Below are 22,525 nucleotides of genomic sequence, written 5' to 3'. Positions count from 1 at the left end.
TGGAAATGTGATGTGGTGGCCATTACAGAGACTTGGATGTCTCAGGGACAGGACTGGATACTTCAGGTGCCGGGTTTCAGATGTTTCGGAAAGGACAGAGAGGGATGCAAAAAGGGGGAGGGATCAGGGATAGTGTCATGGCTGTAGAGAAAGTGGACACCGTGGAGGGATTGTCTACGGCGTCTCTGTGGGTGGAAATTCGGAACAGGAAGGGATCGATAACTTTGCTGGGTGTTTTCTACAGGCCACCCAATAGTAACAGGGATGTTGAGGAGCAGGTAGGGAAACAGATCCTGGAGAGATGTAGTAATAACAGAGTTATCGTGATGGGAGACTTTAATTTCCCAAACATCGATTGGAATATCCCTAGGGTAAAGGGTTTTGATGGGGAGAAGTTTGTTAGGTGTGTTCAGGAGGGTTTCCTGACACAGTATGTAGATAAGCCTACAAGGGGAGAGGCTGTACACAATCTGGTACCGGCTAATGAACCTGGACAGGTGTCAGGTCTCTCAGTGGGAGAGCATCTTGGGGATAGTGATGATAACTCTATCTCCTTTACACTAGCATTAGGAAGAGATAGGATCAGGCAAGCTAAGAAAGTGTTTATCTGGAGTAAGGGGAAATATGAAGCCATCAGGCAGGAAATTAGACGAGTAAATTGGAAGGAGGTATTCTCGGGGAAAAGTACCGAAGTAAGGTAGCAGATTTTCAAGGAATGTTTGTCTAGAGTTCCGCACGACAACATTCCAAAGAGACAGGGAGGTTTTGGTAGGTCACGGGAACCGTGGTGCACAAAAGTTGTAATGAACCTAGTCAAAGAGAAAAGGAAAGTGTACAAAAGGTTCAGAGAGCTAGGCAATGTTAGGGATCTAGAGGAGTATACAGCTTGTAGGAAGGAACTTAAGAAGGAAATTAGGAGAGCCAGAAGGGGTCATGAGAAGGCCTTGGCAGGTAAGATTAAGGAGAACCCTAAAGCATTCTACAAATATGTGAAGAGTAAAAGGATGAGATGTGAAGGAATAGGACCTATAAAATGTGGAGGTGGGAAAGTTTGTACAGAACCGGTAGAAATAGCAGAGGTGCTTAATGAATACTTTATCTCGGAATTCACGGTGGAAAAAGATCTGGGTGGCTGTACTGCAGGCTTGCGGCGGACTGAAAAGATTGAAAGAAAGAGGATGTGTTGGAAATTTTGAATAACATCAAGATAGATAAGTCACCGGGAGCGGATGGAATGTACCCCAGGTTACTGTGGGAGGTGAGGGAAGAGACTACAAAGCCTCTGGCAATGATCTTTGCATCGTCGATGGAGACCGGAGACGGGAGACAGATAGGCTAAGCGAGTGGGCGAGGACCTGGCAGATGGAATACAATGTTAGCAAGTGTGAGGTTATCCACTTTGGCAGGAATAATAGTAGGAGGGACTACTATTTAAAGGGCAAAAAGCTGCAGCATGCTATGGTGCAGAGCGACCTGGGGGTCCTCGTGCATGAGTCGCAAAAACCCAGCCTACAGGTGCAGCAGGTGATCAGGAAGGCAAATGGGATGCTGGCCTTCATAGCGAGGGGGATTGAATATAAAAGTAGGGAGGTCTTGCTGCAGCTGTACAGAACATAAGAACATAAGAAATAGGAGCAGGAGTAGGCCATCTAGCCCTTCGAGCCTGCTCCGCCATTCAATAAGATCATGGCTGATCTGTCGCTGCTCAGTTCCACTTTCCCGCCCTCTCCCCATAACCCTTAATCCCCTCTCTTATCAAAAACCCATCAACCCGCGTCTTAAAAATATTTAGCGAGGCAGCCTCCACCACTTCAACGGGCAGAGAATTCCAGAGATTCACCACCCTTTGAGTGAAGAAGTTCCTCCTCAACTCCGTTCTAAACCGCCCCCCTTTTATCTTGAGGCTGTGCCCCCTAGTCCTACTGTCTTTTTTGAGCGGGAAGAGTCTTTCCACCTCTATCCTATCCATCCCATTCATCATCTTATACGTCTCAATGAGATCTCCCCTCATTCTTCTAAACTCTAACGAGTACAAGCCCAGTTTATTCAGCCTCTCCTCATAGCTCAACCCCCTCAACTCCGGAATCAGCCTAGTAAACCTCCTCTGCACTCCCTCCAAGGCCAAAATATCTTTGCGCAGGTGCAGCGCCCAAAACTGCACACTGTACTCCAGCTGCGGCCTCACCAATGCCCTATACAGCTGCAGCAAGACCTCCCTACTTTTATATTCAATCCCCCTCGCTATGAAGGCCAGCATCCCATTCGCCTTCCTGACCACCTGCTGCACCTGCAAGCTGGGTTTTTGCGACTCGTGCACAAGGACCCCGAGGTCCCTCTGCACCGTCGCCTGCTGCAGTTTTTCGCCACGTAAGTAATAGTCCTTCCTACCATTCTTCCTACCAAAGTGGACCACCTCACACTTGCCAACATTAAATTCCATTTGCCATTTCCTGGCCCATTCGCCCAGCCTATCTAGATCCTTCTGCAGACTCTCCACACCCTCCGCACAATTTGCCGTTCCCCCAATCTTGGTGTCATCAGCAAATTTCGACACCCTACACTCGGTTCCCTCCTCCAGATCATCTATATAAATGGTAAAAAGCTGAGGCCCCAGCACCGACCCCTGGGGCACTCCACTAGTCGCCATCCGCCAATCCGAATAGCACCCGTTGACCCCCACTCTCTGCCTCCTATTTGACAACCAATCCTCTATCCACGCTAACACCCTACCCCCAACTCCATGTCCCTCGACCTTCTGCAATAACCTCTTGTGAGGTACTTTGTCAAACGCCTTCTGAAAATCAAGAAAGACCACATCCACCGGCTCTCCTCTATCCACCGCCCTAGACACATCCTCATAGAACTCCAGTAAATTTGTCAGACACGACTTCCCTTTAATGAAACCGTGCTGCGTCTGCTCTATCAAGCAATTCCCTTCAAGATGCCTCGCAATTTCCTCCTTAATGACAGATTCTAACATTTTACCTACCACAGACGTTAAACTAACCGGCCTATAATTCCCCGCCTTTTGCCTGGCACCCTTCTTAAACAACGGCGTAACATTAGCCGTTTTCCAATCATCCGGCACTTCCCCGGAATCCAGCGACGTCTGGAAAATAACCACCAAGGCATCCACTATCACCTCCGCCATTTCTTTCAGAACCCTCGGATGCATTCCATCCGGTCCTGGGGACTTGTCCACAATCAGCCCCTCCAGTCTGTCGAGCACCGCCTCTCTAGTAACAGTAATGTCATTAAGACCCTCCAGTCCTACCACCTTTCCATCGCTAACACCCAGCAAATTATTCACGTCCTCCTCCGTGAAGACAGAAACAAAAAAGTTATTCAATACCTTAGCCATATCCCCATCCCCTACCACTAGGTCCCCTTTCTCATCCTCTAAAGGACCAACATTCACCCTAGCCAGCCTCTTCCTTTTTATATATTTATAAAAACTCTTGCTATCCTTTTTTATATTAAGCGCTAGCCCAGCTTCATAGTTTCTCCTGCCCTTCTTTATCAACTTCTTTGTCAATCTTTGTTGACATTTAAACCTCTCCCAATCCTCTTCTCGCCCACTACTCTTAGCTACTCTAAATTCCTCCGCTTTTAGTTTAACACTTTCAGGGCACTGGTGAGGCCGCAGCTGGAGTACTGTGTGCAGTTTTGGTCGCCTCACTTGCGCAAGGATATTTTGGCCTTGGAGGGAGTGCAGAGGAGGTTCACTAGGCTGATACCGGAGTTGAGGGGGTTGAGCTATGAGGAGAGGCTGGATAGACTGGGCTTGCACTCATTGGAGTTTAGAAGGATGATGGGGGGATCTTATAGAGACGTATAAGATGATGAAGGGGATGGATAGGGTAGAGGTAGAGAGATTCTTCCCGCTCAGAAAGGACAGCAGGATTAGAGGGCACAGACTCAAGATAAGGCGGTGGGGGGGGGGGGCAGTTTAGAACGGAGTTGAGGAGGAACTTCTTCACTCAAAGGGTGGTGAATCTCTGGAATTCTCTGCCCGTTGAAGTGGTGGAGGCTACCTCGCTAAATATATTTAAGACACGGGTAGATAGGTTTTTGGTAGGCAAGGGGGTTAAGGGTTATGGGGAGAAAGCAGGAAAGTGGAACTGATCCACTTCAGATCAGCCATGATCTTATTGAATGGCGGGGCAGGCTTGAGGGGCTAGATGGCCTACTCCTGTTCCTATTTCTTATGTTCTTATGAGATGTTCTGGAGGATTAGAGGATTGCGGATGTGGTTCCTATATTCAGGAAAGGGAATAGGGATAGCCCAGGAAATTACCAACCAGTGAGTCTAACCTCAGTGGTTGGTAGGTCGATGGAGAAGATCCTGAGGGACAGGATTTATGAACATTTAGAGAAGTTTAGCATGCTCAAAAGTAGTCAGCGCGGCTTTGTTAAACGCAGATCGTGCCTTAAGAGCCTGGTTGAGTTCTTTGAAAATGTGACTAAACACATTGATGAAGGAAAAGCAGTATATGTGGCTTATATGAACTTCAGCAAGGCGTTCGATAAGGTCCCCCATGCAACACTTCTTGAGAAAGTGAGAGAACATGGCATCCAAGGGGCTGTTGCCTTGTGGATCCAGAACTGGTTTGCCCACAGAAGGCAGAGAGTGGTTGTGGATGGGTCTTTTTCTGCATGGAGGTCGGTCACCAGTGGAGTGCCCCAAGGATCTGTTCTGGAACCCTTGCTCTTTGTAATTTTCATAAATGACCTGGACGAGGAAGTGGAGGGATGGGTTGGTAAGTTTGCCAACAATACGAAAGTTGGTGGTGTTGTGTATAGTTTGGATGGATGTCAGAAGTTGCAGCATGACATAGATAGGATGCAAGACTGGGCAGAGAAGTGGCAGATGGACTTCAACCCAGATAAATGTGTAGTGGTACATTTTGGCAGGTCACACGGGATGAAGGAGTATAATATCAAGGGTAGGACTCTTGGCAGTGTAGAGGATCAGAGGGACCTGGGATCCGGGTCCATAGGACTCTTAAATCGGCCTCATGGAGGATGTGGTCAAGAAGGCGTATGGTGTACTGGCCTTCATTAATCGAGGGATTGAGTTTAGGAGTGGCAAGATAGTGGTTCGATAATGGTTTATAGGACCCTAGTCAGACCCCACTTAGAGAACTGTGTTCAGTTCTGGTCGTCTCATTACAAGAGAGATGTAGAAGCTATTGAAAGGGTGTAGATTTACAAGGATAATGCCTGGATTGGGTGGCGTGCCTAATGAGGATAGGTTGAGGGAGCTCGGTCTTTTCTCCTTGGAGAGACAAAGGATGAGACATGACCTGATAGAGGTGTATAAGATGTTGAGAGGCATAGATCAGGTGGATTCTCAGGGGCTTTTTCCCAGGGCTGAAATGGTCGCTATGAGAGGACAGAGGTTTAAGGTGCTGGGGAGTAGGCATAGAGACGATGTCAGGGGTAAGTTTTTCACTCAGAGGGTGGTGGGTGAGTGGAATCGGCTGCCGTCGGTAGTGGTGGAGGTAAATTCCATAGGGTCTTTTAAGAGACTTTTGGATGAGTACATGGGACTAAATATGATTGAGGGTTATAGATAAGCCTAGTAGGCAAGGATATGATCGGCACAACTTGTGGGCCGAAGGGCCTGTTTGTGCTGTAGTTTTTCTATGTTCTATCAGGAGTATAGAGGCACAGAGGGACCTGGGTGTGCAGGTCCACAAATCCTTAAAGATGGCAATGCAGATGGAGAAGGTGGTGAAGAAGGCATATGGCATGCTTGCCTTTATAGGACAGGGCATAGAGTATAAAAGTTGGCATGTGATGTTGCAGCTGTATGGAGCGTTGGTTAGGCCACATTTGGAATACTGCGTCCAGTTCTGGCCACCACACTACCAGAAGGACGTGGAGAGAGTACAGAAAAGGTTTACCAGGATGTTGCCTGGTATGGGGGGTCTTATGAGGAGAGATTGGGTAAACAGGGGTTGTTCTCCCTGGAAAGACGGAGGATGAGGGGCGACCTAATAGACGTGTATAAAATTATGAAGGGCATAAATAGGGTGATTAGTGGGGAACTTTTTCCCAGGTCAGAGGTGACGAACACAAGGGGTCACAGGTTCAAGGTGAGGGGGGCAAGGTTTAACACAGATGTCAGAGGGACATACTTTACACAGAGGGTGGTAGGGGCCTGGAATGCACTGCCAAGCAAGGTGGTAGAGGCAGATACGCTGGGATTATTTAAGACTTACCTGGATAACCACATGAACAGACTGGGAATGGAGGGATACAAATGAATGGTCTAGTTGGAAGCATGAGTGGCGCAGGCTTGGAGGGCCGAAGAGCCTGTTTTCTGTGCTGTATTGTTCTTTGTACTCTCAGGATTGCTACCAGTGCCACATGCTAGTCAGAGTAAGAATGTTCGGATAGCTAAAATGGATAGGTGGCTTGAGGGATGGTGCAAATGCTATTGGGGAGGGTTTAAATTAATGTGGCAGGGGGACAGGAACTGATGCAGGAAGTCAGAGGGAACAGAAAGTGGGAAGAGAAACAAAAGGCAGTAAGAGGAAAAGTGGAAGGCAGAGAAACCAAAGACAAAAGTAAAAAAATTATATCATAGTTCTAAGAGGGCAATAATTACAAGAAAACAAGCCTGAAGGCTGTATCTCAATGCGAGGGGCATTTGTAATAAGGTGGCTGAATGAGCTGCGCAGACAGTTATTAACGGATATGACATAATTAGGATCACAGAGACCAAGAGATAGTAACTCAACATCTAAGGGTATTTAATATTCAGGAAAGACAGAGGGAAAGGAAAAGGTATGGGTACTGTTGCTGATTAAAGCAGAGATTAACGCAATAATAAGAACAGACATTAGCCTGGATGATGTGGAATCTGTATGGGTGGAGCTGTGGAATACCAAAGGACAAAAACATTAGAGGGAGTTGTGTACAGAACACCTTCTTCCCTGCTGCACTTCAGACTTTTGAATGGACCTACCTCAGACTAAGCTGATCTTTCTCTACACCCTAGCTATGACGGTAACACTACATTCTGCACTCGCTCGTTTCCTTCTCTATGAACAGTATGCTTTGTCTGTATACTGCACAAGAAGCAGTATTTTCATTGTATGTTAATACATGTGACAATAATAAATCAGATCAAAATCAAAGACTACCAAACAGTAGTAGTGAGGTTGGGGAGGCATCAAGAAGGAAATTAGAGATGCGTGCAGTAAGGGTACAGCAGTTATTATGGATGACTTCAATTTGCATATTGATTGGACTCACCAAACTGACGATATGCGATGGAGGAGGATTTCCTGGAATGTATATGGAACGGTTTTCTCGACCAATATGTCAAGGAACTAACTAGAGAGGAAGCCTTCCGAGACTGGGTATTGTGCAATGAGAGAGGATTAATTAGCAATCTTTTGGTGCAAGATCCTTTGGGAAGCATGATCATAATATGGCAGAATTCTTCACTAGGATGGAGTGAAAAGTCTGAGACTAGGGTCCTGAATTTAAGGAAAGCTAATTTTGATGGTACGAGATGTGCACTGGCTAAGATGAGCTGGGAAAGGATACCTAAGGGGTTGAAAGAGGATAGGCAATGGCAGACATTTAAAGAATACATGGATGAACTTCAACAACTGTACACCCCTGTCTGATGTAAGACTAAAATGGGGAAGATGGCTCAACCATGGCTAACAAGGGAAATCAGGGATAGCGTTAATGCCAAAGAGGAGGCATTTAAATTGAATAGAAAAAGCAGCAAACCTGAGGACTGGGAGAAATTTAAAATCCAGCAAAGAGGGACAAAGGGTTTAACTCAGAAGGGGAAAATAGAATGCGAGGGTAAGCTTACAAAAAACACAAAAACTGACGCGAAAGCTAGATATGGGAAGAGAAAAAGACTGATGAAGACAAATGTAGGTACCTTACAGTTAGAATCAGGTGAATTCATAATTGGCAAAGAGATGGCAGACCAGCTGAACAAATACTTCTGTCTTCACGAAGGATGAAACAAATAACCTTCCAGAAATACGAGGGGAAGAAGATCTAGCATGAAGGAGGAACTGAAAATTAAAGTTCATGATATTGGTATGACATGGCATGGATTGAGAACTGGTTGGCAGACAGGAAGCAGAGAGTGGGAATAAATGGGTCCTTTTCAGAGTGGCAGGCAGTGATCAATGGGGTGCCACAGGGTTCAGTGCTGGGTTCCCAGCTATTCATAATTACATGAATGACTTGGATGAAGGAACTGAATGCAATATCTCGAAATTTAGAGACAATACTGCTTGGGTGGCTAAGTGCTGAGAGGAGGATGCTAAGAGACTGCAGGGTGACTTGGACAGGCTAACTGAGCAAACACAATATAATGTTGATAAATATGAGGTTATCCACTTGGGGGAAAAACAGAAAGGAAGATTATTATCTGAATGGTGCTGGTTTAGGAAAAGGGGAAGTGCAAGATGACCTGGGTGTCATGGTGGAATAGTTATTTAAAGTTGGCATGTGGGTACAGTAGGAGGTGAGGGAAGCTAATAGCATGATGGTCAAGAGGATTTGAGTACAAAGAACAAGGCACAATACAGCACAGGAAACAGGCCGTTCGGCCCCCAAGCCTGTGCTGCACATTGGTCCAACTAGACCATTCGTTTGTATCCCTCCATTCCCAGGCTGCTCATGTGACTATCCAGGTAAGTCTTAAACGATGCCAGCGTGTCTGCTTCCACCACCCTACTTGGAGTAAAAGAGTAGGGATGTCAGCTGCAGTTATACAGGGCCTTGATGAGGTCACAGTTTGAGTACTATGTGCAGTTTTGTTCTTCCAGTCTGAGGAAGGGCATTCTTGCTACTGAGGGAGTCCAGCGAAGTTTTACCAGACTGATTCCCCGAATCTCTGCAAGTCTGACAGCATCTGTGAGGAGAGCAACTCGGCCAACATTGTCTACCTGATACGTTGCAAGAAAGGATGTCCCGAAGCATGGTACATTGGGGAGACCATGCAGACGCTACGACAACGGATGAATGAACATCGCTCGACAGTCACCAGGCAACACTGTTCCCTTCCTGTTGGCGAACACTTCAGTGGTCACGGGCATTCAGCCTCTGACCTTCGGGTAAGCATTCTCCAAGGCGGCCTTCACGACACACGACAGCGCAGAGTCGCTGAACAGAGACTGATAGCCAAGTTCCGCACACATGAGGACGGTCTCAACAGGGATCTTGGGTTCATGTCGCACTATCTGTAACCCCCGTGACTTGCCTGGGTTTGCAAAACCTCACTTACTGTACTGTCTGGAGACAATACACATCTCTTTAAACTGTGATCAGTGCTCCTTCCACTCACATTATCAGCCACTTCAGGTCTTGAACAGCAGGTTAGGTGTAAGGATTCGCATTTTAATCAGTAATCTCTAAACTGTCTGTGCTTTATATGCTCTGTCTGAGGCCAGAACTCTCCATTCACCTGACGAAGAGGCAGTCCCCTCGAAAGCTTGTGAGTATATTATCAAATAAATAGGTTGGACTAAAACCTGGTGTTGTCAGACTTTTTACGGAGAGAATAGAGCCAATGTTGCGAGTCTGGATGACCCTTCGTCAGCTCTGATGTTCAAAGGTTAGGTCACTGGTTTAAAAGGAAAGAGAGAGGGAGAGAGAGGGGAGAGATTGGGACACAGGAATGGGAAGACTGCAGATGCAAAGGGAAAAGGGGATAAAGGAGTATGGGAAGAGTGATGAAGCACAAGGTTCTAGTTTCCCAGTCTCAACTCCCATGAAGAACGATTAACATTGCCAGATAGGGACAGGAGTGGCCATCTTCTCACCCAAAGCAGTTCTTAGTCCTCCTGATCTCAAATCCCTCCATTTTTCTCTACATCCTTTAGTGCGGTCCATAACCAAGTAAACATTTATTAAACACTTCCTGGAGCCTCTGGCACATTACATTTCACATTGTCTCGTTCTCTCAGCCTTCCTGTGTGAAGACATTTATTTTTACGTCACATTTGTTCTCTACCAGTTTGTTTGGATTCTGAGATTACTTTGGCTAGTTGTTCAGCTGGGGGCTGTCCTCTTGAATAGGTCATGGATAAGGTTTCTAGGTCACAGCAGTGTATTGGCAGGCGGGAGGGTGGTTTGAAGTGCGTATACTTTAATGCGAGGAGCATACGCAATAAGGTGGACGAACTTGCAGCCTGGATTGGTACCTGGGACTTCAATGTTGTGGCCATTACAGAGACATGGATAGAGCAGGGATGGGAATGGTTGTTGCAGGTTCTGGGGTTCAGATGTTTCGGTCAGAGCAGAGAAGGTGGTAGAAGAGGGAGAGGCGTGGCATTGTTAGTCAAGGACAGTATTACGGTGGCAGAAAGGACGTTTGATGTGGACCTGTCAATTGAGGTAGTGTGGGCTGAGATTAGAAACAGGAAAGGAGAGATCACACAGTTGGGAGTTTTTTTTATAGGCCTCCAAAAAGTTCCAGAGATGTAGAGGAAAGGATTGCAAAGATGATCCTGGATAGGTGCGAAAGTAACAGGGTAGTTGTTATGGGGGACTTTAACTTTACAAATATCGATTGGAAAAGCTATAGTTCAAGCACGTTAGAGGGGTCAGTTTTTGTCCAATGTGTGCAGGAAGGTTTCATGACACAGTATGTAGATAGGCCAACAAGAGGTGAGGCTAGAGCTGCAGAGCTGGGCCGAGAGGTGGCGGATGGAGTTTAATGCGGAGAAGTGTGAGGTAATTCACTTTGGTAGGAATAACAGATGTGTTGAGTATAGGGCTAATGGGAGGACTTCGAATAGTGTGGATGAACAGAGGGATCTAGGTGTATGTGTACATAGATCCCTGAAAGTTGGGAATCAAGTAGATAAGATTGTTAAGAAGGCATACGGTGTCTTGGCATTTGTTGGTAGGGGGATTGAATTTAGGAGTCGCAGCGTCATGTTGCAACTGTACACAACTCTGGTGCGGCCGCACTTGGAGTATTGTGTGCAGTTCTGGTCCCCACATTACAGGAAGGACGTGGAGGCTTTGGAGAGGGTGCAGAGGAGGTTTACCAGGATGTTGCCTGGTATGGAGGGGAGGTCCTATGAGGAGAGACTGAGGGATTTGGGGTTGTTTTCGCTAGAAAGAAGGCGGCTAAGAGGGGATCTTATTGAAACATATAAGATGATTAGAGGTTTAGATAGGGTGGATAGTGATAGCCTTTTTCCTCGGATGGAGAAAGCTAGCACGAGGGGGCATGGCTTTAAATTAAGGGGGGGTAGTTATAGGACGGATGTCAGGGGTAGGTTCTTTACCCAGAGGGTGGTGAGGGATTGGAATGCCCTGCCTGCTGCAGTTGTAAATGTGCCTAGTTTGGGGGCGTTTAAGAGATCCGTGGATAGGTTTATGGACGAAAAGGGATTGGTTTAGGTTAGTGGGTCATTGTTTTTTAACTGGTCGGCGCAACATCGTGGGCCGAGGGGCCTGTTCTGCGCTGTAGTGTTCTATGTTCTATGTTCTATGCTACATTGGATTTGGTACTGGGTAATGAACCAGACCAGGTGTTAGACTTGAAGGTAGGTGAGCACTTTGGTGATAGTGACCACAATTCGGTTACGTTTACCTTAGTGATGGAAAGGGATAGGCATATACCGAAGGGCAGATGTTATAGCTGGGGGAAAGGTAATTATGAGGCTATTAGGTGAGATTTAGGATACGTAGGGTGGAGTAGGAAATTGCAGGGGCTGGGAACATCTGAAATGTGGAGCTTATTCAAGGAGCAGCTACTGCGAGTCCTTGATAAATATGTACCTGTCAGGCAGGGAGGAAGTGGTCGAGCGAGGGAACCGTGGTGTACCAAGGAAGTTGAATCTCTGGTGAAGAGGAAGAAGGAGGCTTACGTAAAGATGAGACGTGAAGGCTCAGTTAGGGCACTGGAGAGTTATAAATTAGCCAGGAAGGAGCTAAAGAGAGAGTTAAGAAGAGCTAGAAGAGGACATGAGAAGACTTTGGCGGGTAGGATCAAGGAAAAGCCTAAAGCTTTCTACAGGTATGTCAAGAGTAAAAGATTGGTTAGGGCAAGATTAGGGCCAGTCAGAGACAGCAGTGGGAAGTTGTGCGTGGAGCCTTAAGAGATAGGAGAGGCACTGAATGAGTATTTTTCGTCTGTGTGCACGCAGGAAAAAGTCAGTGTAGTCGAGGAGAATACTGCGAAACCAGGTAGGAGACTAGACGGGATTGAGGTACATAAGGAGGAGATGTTGGCAATTCTTAAAAGTGTGAAAATAGATATGTCTCCTGGGCCGGATGAGATTTACCCTAGGATTCTCTGGGAGGCTAGGGAGGAGATTGCAGAGCCTTTGGCTTTGATCTTCATGTCGTCATTGGTTTCAGGTACAGTGCCGGAAGACTGGAGGATAGCAAATGTTGTCCCCTTGTTCAAGAAGGGGAGTAGAGACCATCCTGGGAATTATAGACCAGTGAGCCTTACTTCTGTTGTGGGCAAAGTTTTGGAAAGAATTATAAGGGATAGGATTTATAATCATCTAGAGGGAAATAAATTGATTAGGGATAGTCAACACGGTTTTGTGAAGGCTAGGTCGTGCCTCACAAACCTTATCGAGTTTTTTGAAAAGGTGACCAAAGAGGTGGATAAGGGTAAGGCAGTTGACATGGTGTATATGGATTTTAGCAAAGCGTTTGATAAGGTTCCCCATGGTAGGCTATTGCAGAAAATGCAGATGCATGGGATTGAGGGTGATTTAGCAGTTTGGATCAGGAATTGGCTAGCTGTATAGGGCATTGGTGAGGCCGCAGCTGGAGTACTGTGTGCAGTTTTGGGCGCCGCACCTGCGCAAGGATATTTTGGCCCTGGAGGGAGTGCAGAGGAGGTTTACTAGGCTGATACCGGAGTTGAGGGGATTGAGCTATGAGGAGAGGCTGAATAAACTAGGCTTGTACTCGTTAGAGTTTAGAAGAATGAGGGGAGATCTCATTGAGACGTACAAGATGATGAATGGGATGGATAGGATAGAGGTGGAGAGACTCTTCCCGCTCAAAAAAGACAGTAGGACTAGGGGGCACAGCCTCAAGATAAAGGGGAGGCGGTTTAGAACGGAGTTGAGGAGGAACTTCTTCACTCAAAGGGTGGTGAATCTCTGGAATTCTCTGCCCGTTGAAGTGGTGGAGGCTGCCTCGCTAAATATTTTTAAGAAGCGGGTTGATGGGTTCTTGATAAGAGAGGGGATTAAGGGTTATGGGGAGAGGGCGGGAAAGTGGAACTGAGCCACAACAGATCAGCCATGATCTTATTGAATGGCGGGGCAGGCTCGAAGGGCTAGATGGCCTACTCCTGCTCCTATTTCTTATGTTCTTATGTGATAGAAGACAGAGGGTGGTGGTTGATGGGAAATATTCAACCTGGAGTTCAGTTACAAGTGGTGTACCTCAAGGATCTGTTTTGGGGCCACTGCTGTTTGTCATTTTTATAAATGACCTAGATGAGGGTGTAGAAGGATGGATTAGTAAATTTGCTGACGACACAAAGTTGGAGGAGTTGTAGACAGTGAGGATGGATGTTACAGTTTGCAGAGGGACATAGATAAGCTGCAGAGCTGGGCCGAGAGGTGGCAGATGGAGTTTAATACAGAAAAGTGTGAGGTGATTCACTTTGGTAAGAATAACAGGAGTACAGAATATAGGGCTAATGGAAAGACTCTTAGTAGTGTTGACGAGCAGAGAGATCTCGGGGTACATGTGCATAGCTACCTGCAAGTTGGCACCCAGGTTGATAAGGTTGTTAAGAAGGCGTACGGTGTGTTAGCTTTTACTGGTAGAGGTATTGAATTTCAGAGCCGTGAGGTCATGTTACAACTGTACAAAACTCTGGTGCGGCCGCACTTGGAATATTGCGTACAGTTCTGGTCGCCGCATTATAAGAAAGATGTGGAGGCATTGGAAAGGGTGCAGAGGAGGTTTACCAGGATGTTGCCTGGTATGGTGGGAAGGTCTTATGAGGAAAAACTGAGGGACTTGAGGTTATTTTCATTGGAGAGAAGAAGGTTACGAGGTGGCTTGATTGAGGCATACAAGATGATCAAAGGATTGGATAGGGTGGACAGTGAGAGTCTTTTTCCTCGGATGGTGATGGCTAATACAAGGGGACATAGCTTTAAATTAAGGGGTGGTAATTATAGGACGGATGTCAGAGGTAGGTTCTTTACTTAGAGGGTAGTAAGGTCGTGGAATGCCCTGTCTGCAGCAGTTGTGGACTCGCCAACTTTAAGGGCGTTCAAATGGTCAGTGGATAGACATATGGTTAACATTGGAATAGTTTAGGTTAGAGGGTCATTAGATTGGTTCCACTGGTTGGCGCAACATCGAGGGTCGAAGGGCCTGTACTGCGCTGTAATGTTCTATGTTCTAAAGCAGCTGTTAGGGTCAACTGCATTGCTATGGGTCTGGAGTCACACGCAGGGCAAGGGGGAAATTTCCTTTCCTAAATAACAGCAAACCCAGTGGGTTCTTAATGCAATCTGATATCAGTAATGTTGGCCACAAAACTAGGAGCAGTGTTTGAGCTGTGTCTATTCCAGATTTATTTAATTAGTTTCAAAATTTCCCCAGCTGTCATAATGGCACTTGAACTTATGTTAATTAGTTGAGACCTCTGAATTACTACTCCAGCAACATAACCAATATGTTACAGCTCTCCTATTGAATTCATCCTCAGTGAGTCCCCAAAGAAACTTCCAAAGCTGAGAGTGATGAGAGAGAATGCAAGAAAGCTTTGGGCATTATGGGTTGCCTGTCCTGAGAGCTGGGTTATGACAGATTTGGGAGAGAGGTGGGCATCATGGTGCTGTCTCTCCGAGGAGATGGGTTATGGGTGATTTAAGAGAGACAGTTTAGCATTACGGTTCTGTCTGCCTGGGAAGATGGATTATGACAGAGAATTGTATATTATGGTCCTGTTTCTCTGAGGAGCTGAGTTACGAGTGATTTGAGATGGAATTGGATATTACAGCCCTTCTCTCTAGGGAACTGGGTTACGGGTGATTTGAGAGGGAGTTAGATATTACAGCCTTTCTCTCTGGGGAACTGAGCAATTCTGCCTCACAGCCTTCAATGCAGACCTTCTATTTTCTTTGTCCAAATATGGGTAGCTTCAGATTTGTTTCTGAGATGAGGAATTCTGAAAAGATAACCATTACAGAAATAAATCCCTTTATATATGGTAGGAGATGGCACATTTAAAGAATAATTTGAAGCCAGGGCAAGGAATGCACTCAGGGTCAACAATTTTACAAACTGCCAGAAACAACAATACAGAGGTTCACCCACAAGATAGCAGATCCAAGCTGATTTTGCCACTGCTAACCTAGCCTGGGCCTCGTGCCTGTCCCTTTAAACACTACTGTTCAGACCTGGCACTTTAAACCCTATAGTCTATCAGTCCAGTTGATTTTAGGGAGATGTAAATTGCTGGTGGCAGCTCAACCTCAGAGTCCAGCTGACTCTATCTTCCTTCAAGAACGAGAACAAAAATAAAACATTTTGAACATCTGTAACAAAGTGCGATATTTACTATATGACGCAAGGTGCGCATTACTGGGACACAGATGCAGAAGTGAGGTTCCTGATCTCAAGTGCTTCATCCACCTGAGAGGGTAGGTCAGGCCTTGGTTTAACATCACACCCAATGCAGACTATCCACAACATTATCCTGGATGATATATTCAAGTGTCTACAGCGTGATTTGAACCCTGACTCAGAAAGCTCGAGTGCCATTAACAATTAACATTTATATTATAGCTATTGTTGGAAATACTTACCATTCGGGCAGCATCTGCAGAGAGAGAAACTGAATTAACTTCTCAGGTCTGTGACCCATTAAAACAAATGCAGAAACTGAGAGCAAGGGTAGGCCATTCAGCCCTTCGAACCAGCTCCACCATTCAGTATGACCATGACTGATTCCCTAGCTCAATGCTATATTCCTGCTTTCTCCCCATACCCTGTGATGCCACTAAAAGTGAAAAAAAAAATCTCCCTCATGAATATATTCAGCAAGTTGGCCTTCACAGCCTTCTGTGGTAGAGAATTCCAAAGGTTCACTACCTTTTGAGTGAAGAAATATTTCCTCATCTCAATCCTAAATGGTCTATCCTGTGTCCTGTGACTGTGTCCCCCAGTTCTAGATTCCCCAGTCAGGGGAAATAACCTCCCTGCATCTAGTCTGTCCAGCCCTGTTAAAGTTTTATATGTTTCAATCAGATTGCCTCTCATCTTTTGAGACCCTTGTGAATACAGGCCCAGTTGAACCAATCTCTCCTCATAATGGGATTGGTGGGACTGTCCTATCAGCCTGGTGAACTTCCACTAAGCTCCCTCTATGGCATGTATTTCTTTTCTTAGATAGGGAGACCAAAACTGCATGCAATACTCTAGGTGTGGTTTCCCCAGGGTCTTGAACTGAAACATCAACTCTGTTTTTCTCCCCCCGCAACAAATGTTGTCTGACCTGCGAAGTATCTCCAAAATTTTCTGTTTTATTTCAGATTTCCAGCATCCGCAGTATTTTATCTTTAGTATTACGAACACCATACCAATATCTCTGAAAGATGTATCCCCTGAACACACAGGAAGCTGCGCACATGCACACCCACACAATTGAACGACGGAGAAGTCAACGTCCAGGTTACTGCGACCAGCTCTGATCTCCATATTATGAAAAGGATAGAGGCACCAGGGAAGGTTCACGAGGATTATAGTAGATTGGGAGGTAAGCCAACATTATGAAGAAACATTTGAATAGACTAGGGCTCTTTAAGTTCAAGGTGTGACCTGATACATGTACGTTACAGCTATAATAGGGCAGGAGTAGAGCAGTTGGCGCCATTTAAGGAATAGAGCAGAACCAGGAGCAATAAATACAAGTCCAAGGGGAAATTGAGCAGAAACTTCTTTATCTGGAGTGAATATGTGTCTCACCGCTAGTTCAGACACATAGTAAACATGAGGGCTAGGGGTACAGGAAGGTTCTGCTGATCGGGTCTGATCAGGATCAGAGATGTTGGAGGGGCCCCAATGCCAACTGGATGGAGCAGTGGGGTTGAATGAGCATATAGTTCAGAAACAGACCAACTTCACTCTATGTACCCTTAGACAAAAGATCACTCTGATTATTGCTTGGTGAGAAATCACTGTCAAATAAATTCCGGAGTCTAGATAATGGCACAAGTAAAGGAGTTTGGGGTTACAGGATAAGCTAAATTTCCCAAAGCTCCCTAGGGCACCTCACCAAGCCATTTCCTTGTGCCCCCATGCTGTGCCATGAACCCCTCACCACATTATGGCCGAGTTGGCAAGCACAGGTTTAGCAAGGCATGGTGCATCATCCATTTTATGTGCAAGTCAAACATAAATTCTATTCGGAGAAGTGGCATTGCTATAGCAACAAGTCTTACAGTTCTGTGACAAGTGTGTACGTAGTGAAGGATATGAAGGGGCAGTTCTGCTTCACACCTCACTCCAAGAAATCAGTTTAAATCCTCATTACAGCTAAACCACTCCCTTCCCAAAAATTCCTTCCACTTCTCCTTGGCACTTCCAATTCGCTCCGCAATTCAGTCCTCTCTCCCAATAACTTCACTATTGCCAAGGTTATAGGACAATAGGCTATTCAGCCCATCCACCAATGCTAGCTCTTTGTTTCCAGTGTTCCACTCCTTATATTCCTGCAATGTTACACTTTAAATTAAATCCAGGTTCAATCCCCGAATCCTCCCCCAATTTCCTCCCCTTTGCCTTTTACCCTTGAAGGTTGTACAAGGATCAGCCATCCTCCACAGCTCACTTTCTGCCCACTTGACAATAGAGTGAAACTGAACATGGTTTATCTATGCCCTTCATTCCACCACCCCCCTCCACCTATTGTCCCTGCCTCATCCCATCTTCTCTCCATGTCCATCCCAACCTCGCTGCCCTGTGCCTCCCTCCCTATGCTCAACTCACTCCATGATCCTCACCCTCTCCCGACTAATCCCCACACTCCTAACCCTCTTCATGCCCTTCTCCCCCCCTCCCATGTTTGCCATTTATATCAAACTCAAAGAGTAGCATTTTCCACCCGAGTGAATCAAAAAGTCTCTCTGATCTCTCAACCAGAGCGGGAGGTGTCTGAATAATTAACCATAGTGTGTCAACTCTGAACTGTCAGGAGAGAAGGGGGGAAAGAGCGAGAGCAAGAGAGACAGGGAGATGAGAAAGAGGGAGTTGGAAGCAGAAAGAAAAGGGGAAGAGAGAGAAAAGCAGAGAGTGCTTGCATGTGTATAGCACGTAGTCTCCTTGTGTCACTTCTGTTAAAGCACTGCAAATGAAAATTGTATAAGAAAGCTGTACCAGCAAGAGTAAAATAAATGTGATTGTTCCTTTTAAACATTCTATTTTGTTACTAACTGGGGAGAGACTGGACAGGTTGAGAACATCCATTACTACTGTGAATGCCTCTTGAAAGAAGGGAAAAAGCTCAGTAATGGAGCCAGTGTATTAAACAAGATAACATTCCCCTTTCAAACAATAGAAACATTAACAGAGGGATGAGAGAGGAGGGGAAAATCATCTAACTGTCTGAATTAGGGCTGTGGGAAAAAGACTTACACACCGCTCACATTAAATCAACATCGCTGGGATTTTCCTATCAATTGACAGGAGTTATTTGAAAATAAATCACAAAACAGAGTGGATACGGAGAGTGATAAACAAGAGCAAACAGGCATTGAGTACTTTTGTACAATTCAAATTAGCAAGAGGATAGCAACTTTGTTAGATACATTCCTAAAAATTCCACCTGTCAAAAATCATAACATCAATCAGGAACACATTAAAAAGAGGAACAGATATAGGTAGGGAAAAATTTTATTCAGGATAAACATATATGTTAGAGATCATATAAAGAGACATATACATGCAAGAGACACAGAGACACACATGGAATAAAAGAGAAATTTACATGAGACATAAGTATATAGACACACATATGCATGAGACATATATACACACACTAAGCATAAAAAAGAAAAACATACATATTAAAGCAAATACATCAGAGTATATAGAGACATATGCAAGAGGCATTTAAACAAGATATAATGTACACATATATATAAATAGAGAAACATATATTGAAGAGAGAGATATCTATTAGAGAGTTAGTTCTGTTATTAGTTTGATGGCCCCTGTCCTGTAGATTTAAAGGGCCCTTACCCAGTCCTGGGATGAAGGTGTTGAGGAAGAGACAGAAGACAGCCAGTGGGAAAGGCATGTAGGGGATGGCTGCCCGCATACAGCTCTTCTTCTCCCGGACCTGGATCACTACCCCTCGGCTGGAAGAGGACAAGCCCGTCACGCTGACCTGCTCCTCCATGTCGCCTGCTCCGGCTGAGGCTACGGAGCTACGGCTCTCAGCCCCTCGGTCCGCACTTGGGCTGCGGAAACCAATGCCAGTACGAGTGCTTATGCTGCTGCTGCCGCCGGGCGGAGCGATCCCAGCCGCTTGAATGGGACGGGCTGGGCGCAAACACTCACTTAAAGGGGCAGGCAGAGGGTAAATACACCCCTAAAGAGGCATGCAGAAGACAACTATACCCTTAAAGGTGCAGGCAGGGGTAACTACACCCTTAAAGGGGCAGGCAGGGGGTAACTAATCCTTAAAGAGCCAGACAGAAGGTAAATACCTCCTTAAAGGGGCAGACAGAGAGTAAATACGCTCTTAAAGGGGCAGGCAGAGAGTAAATACACCCTTAGAGGGGCAGACAGGGAATAAAGAAGAAGGACCTGATTATCTCCAGATTCAGTAAAAAGTCTGACAACACCAGGTTTCAGTCCAACCGATTTATTTGATAGTAAACTCACAAGCTTTCCAGGGGACTGCCTCTTCATCAGGTGAATGGAGAGTTCTGGCCTCGGACAGAGCATATAAAGCACAGACAGTTTAGAGATTACTGATTAGAATGCGAATCTTTACACCTAACCTGCTGTTCAAGTCATAAAGTGGCCGACAATGTGAGTGGAAGGAGCACTGATCACAGGTTAAAGAGATGTTTATTGTCTCCAGACAGCACAGTGAGTGAGGTTTTGCAAACCCAGGCAAGTCACAAAAGTTACAGATAGTGCGACATGAACCCAAGATCCCTGTTGAGACCGTCTCAACCCAAGATCCCTGTTGACGGTCTCAACAGGGGTCTTGGGTTCATGTCGCACTATCTGTAACCCCCGTGACTTGCCTGGGTTTGCAAAACCTCACTCACTGCGCTGTCTGGAGACAATAAACATCTCTTTAACCTGTGATCAGTGCTCCTTCCACTCACATTGTCGGCCACTTTAAGACTTGAACAGCAGGTTAGGTGTAAAGATTCACATTCTAATCAGTAATCTCTAAACTGTCTGTGCTTTATATGCTCTGTCCGAGGCCAGAACTCTCCATTCACCTGACGAAGAGGCAGTCCCCTCGAAAGCTTGTGAGTTTACTATCAAATAAATCGGTTGGACTAAAACCTGGTGTTGTCAGACTTTTTACTGTGTCTACCCCAGTCCAACGCCAGCACATCCACATCATATCTCCAGATTTGCAGATGATACAAAGTTGGGTGGGAAAGTGAGCTGGGAGGAGGATGCAGAGTTGTTTCAACGTGATTTGGACAGGCATGTTTATGGCAGATGCAGTATAAATTGGATTAATGTGAGGTTATCCACTTTGGTAGCAATATTAGGAAGACAGATTGTTACTTGAATGGCTGCAAATTAGGGAAGGTGGATACTCAACAAGACCTTGAAGTCGTCATGCATCAATAGCTGAAAGGAAATGCCCAGATACAGCAGGCAGTAAAGAAAGCAAATAGTAAATTGGCCTTCATAACGAGAGGGTTTGAATATAGGAATAGGAATATTTTGCTACAATTATATAGGGCACTGGTGAGGCCACATCTGGAGTATTGTGTGTAGTTTTGTGTCCTTGTCTGAGAAAGGATATCCTTGCTATAGAGAGAGTACAGCAAAGGTTTACCAGGCTGATTCCTGGGATGGCAGATCTGTCATGAGGACAGACTAAATTGGTTCAGTTAGGATTATATTCACTGGAGTTTAGAAGAGTGAGAGGGGATCTCATAGAAACTTATAAAATTCTAACAGGGTTAAACAGGGTAGATTCAGAAAGAATGTTCCCAATGGTGAGGGAGCCCAGAACTAGGGGTCATAGTTTGAGGAGAATGGGGTAAACCTTTTAGAACTGAGACGAGGAGAAATTTCTTCACCCAGAGGGTGGTGAATGTGTGGAATTCACTACCACAGAAAGTAGTTGAGGCCAAAACGTTTTCTGATTTCAAGAAGAAATTAGACATAGCTCTTGCGGCTAAAGGGATCAAGGGATAAGCGGGGAAGGGGGATCAGGATATTGAATTTGATGATCAGCCATGGCCAAAATGAATGGCGGAGCAGGCTCAAAGAGCCGAATCTCTATTCCTGATTCTAGTACCTATATTTCTAAATACACTCTTAAAGTGACAAACAGTGGATAAATATATCCTGAACAGGGCAGGCAGAGGATAAATGCATCCTTAAAGGGACAAGCAGACATTTCTCCTCTCCTGCTTTTAGCTACTCCAACCACACGATCTGCTCTCATTCTATGTCATGCTCAATCACCTTGTGCCATCTGCACAAATTTAGCAGCATACAAACATATCCTTAAAGGAGCAGGCAAAAAATAAATGCTCCCTTAATGGGGCAGGCAGAAAATAATTATGCTCTTGAAAAGGTTGGCAGCATGGGCACATTCTCTTAAAGCAACAGGAACCATTCAAATATACTCTTAGAGGGACAAAGTGAATAAATACATCCTTAAAGAGGCAAGCAATGTGCAACTGTTAAAGGATCAGGCAGTAAAAAAAAGTAACCCTGAAAGGTCAGGAAATTAATAGATGCATGTTAAAAACAAGACATCCAGATTTTTAAAAGTCAAAGGCCAGGACACACTGAATAGCCTGAAAAGCTGAGGCTTCTTGATTGATATGTTGGGCAACCCATGTCAGGAGTATGGTGGGGGCAGTTGAAGGTAGAAGGTCATATAATATCAAGTTAAAGCACATGGGATTGCAGGTAATATCTGGTTAGCAGATAGGAAGCAAAGAGTTGGCATAAATGGGTCTTTTTCTGATTGGCAGCCCCATGGCTCTGATCATAGATAGTACTGTGTTCTCTGCAGATTGTGGCCTGTCTGGCTGTTGGGTGGGCCTTTCTCCCCAGTGAGAGTGCTAGCAGTTAGACTGTCATTGCCACTTTAATAGTTCACCCTGTGGATTTGGCTATGTCTCAAATTCCTTGCCTTTAGAAGTTATCGTTTTGAGTAGCCCCACTGACCTCTGATCGGTATTCATATCTCAATTTCTCTAGCTGCTCACTAATCTTGTTATTGAACAAATCTTCCTCTAGATGCCTGCTAATCTTGTCACTGGGCAAATCACATTTCACTATTCTTCTAGACGCTGGCTAAGCT

General features: G+C 45.4%; 1 protein-coding gene across 1 annotated transcript in view; it reads right to left on the bottom strand.

Annotated features, from left to right (window-relative positions):
- The window catches only part of stum (stum, mechanosensory transduction mediator homolog), a 58,050-nt gene extending 38,571 nt beyond the window's left edge, over positions 1-19,479 (bottom strand). The window contains exon 1 of the mRNA XM_080193406.1: positions 19,240-19,479. Coding sequence (XP_080049532.1) covers positions 19,240-19,399 — 160 coding nt within the window. The 5' untranslated portion in view covers positions 19,400-19,479. The remainder of the gene's footprint in view (positions 1-19,239) is intronic.
- Positions 19,480-22,525: the final 3,046 nt, after the last annotated feature.

This window comes from Carcharhinus amblyrhynchos, chromosome 7, assembly GCF_965287045.1.
Source record: "Carcharhinus amblyrhynchos chromosome 7, sCarAmb.v2.hapA, whole genome shotgun sequence".
Lineage (NCBI taxonomy): Eukaryota > Metazoa > Chordata > Chondrichthyes > Carcharhiniformes > Carcharhinidae > Carcharhinus > Carcharhinus amblyrhynchos.
This window is presented reverse-complemented; position numbering and strand designations above follow the sequence as displayed.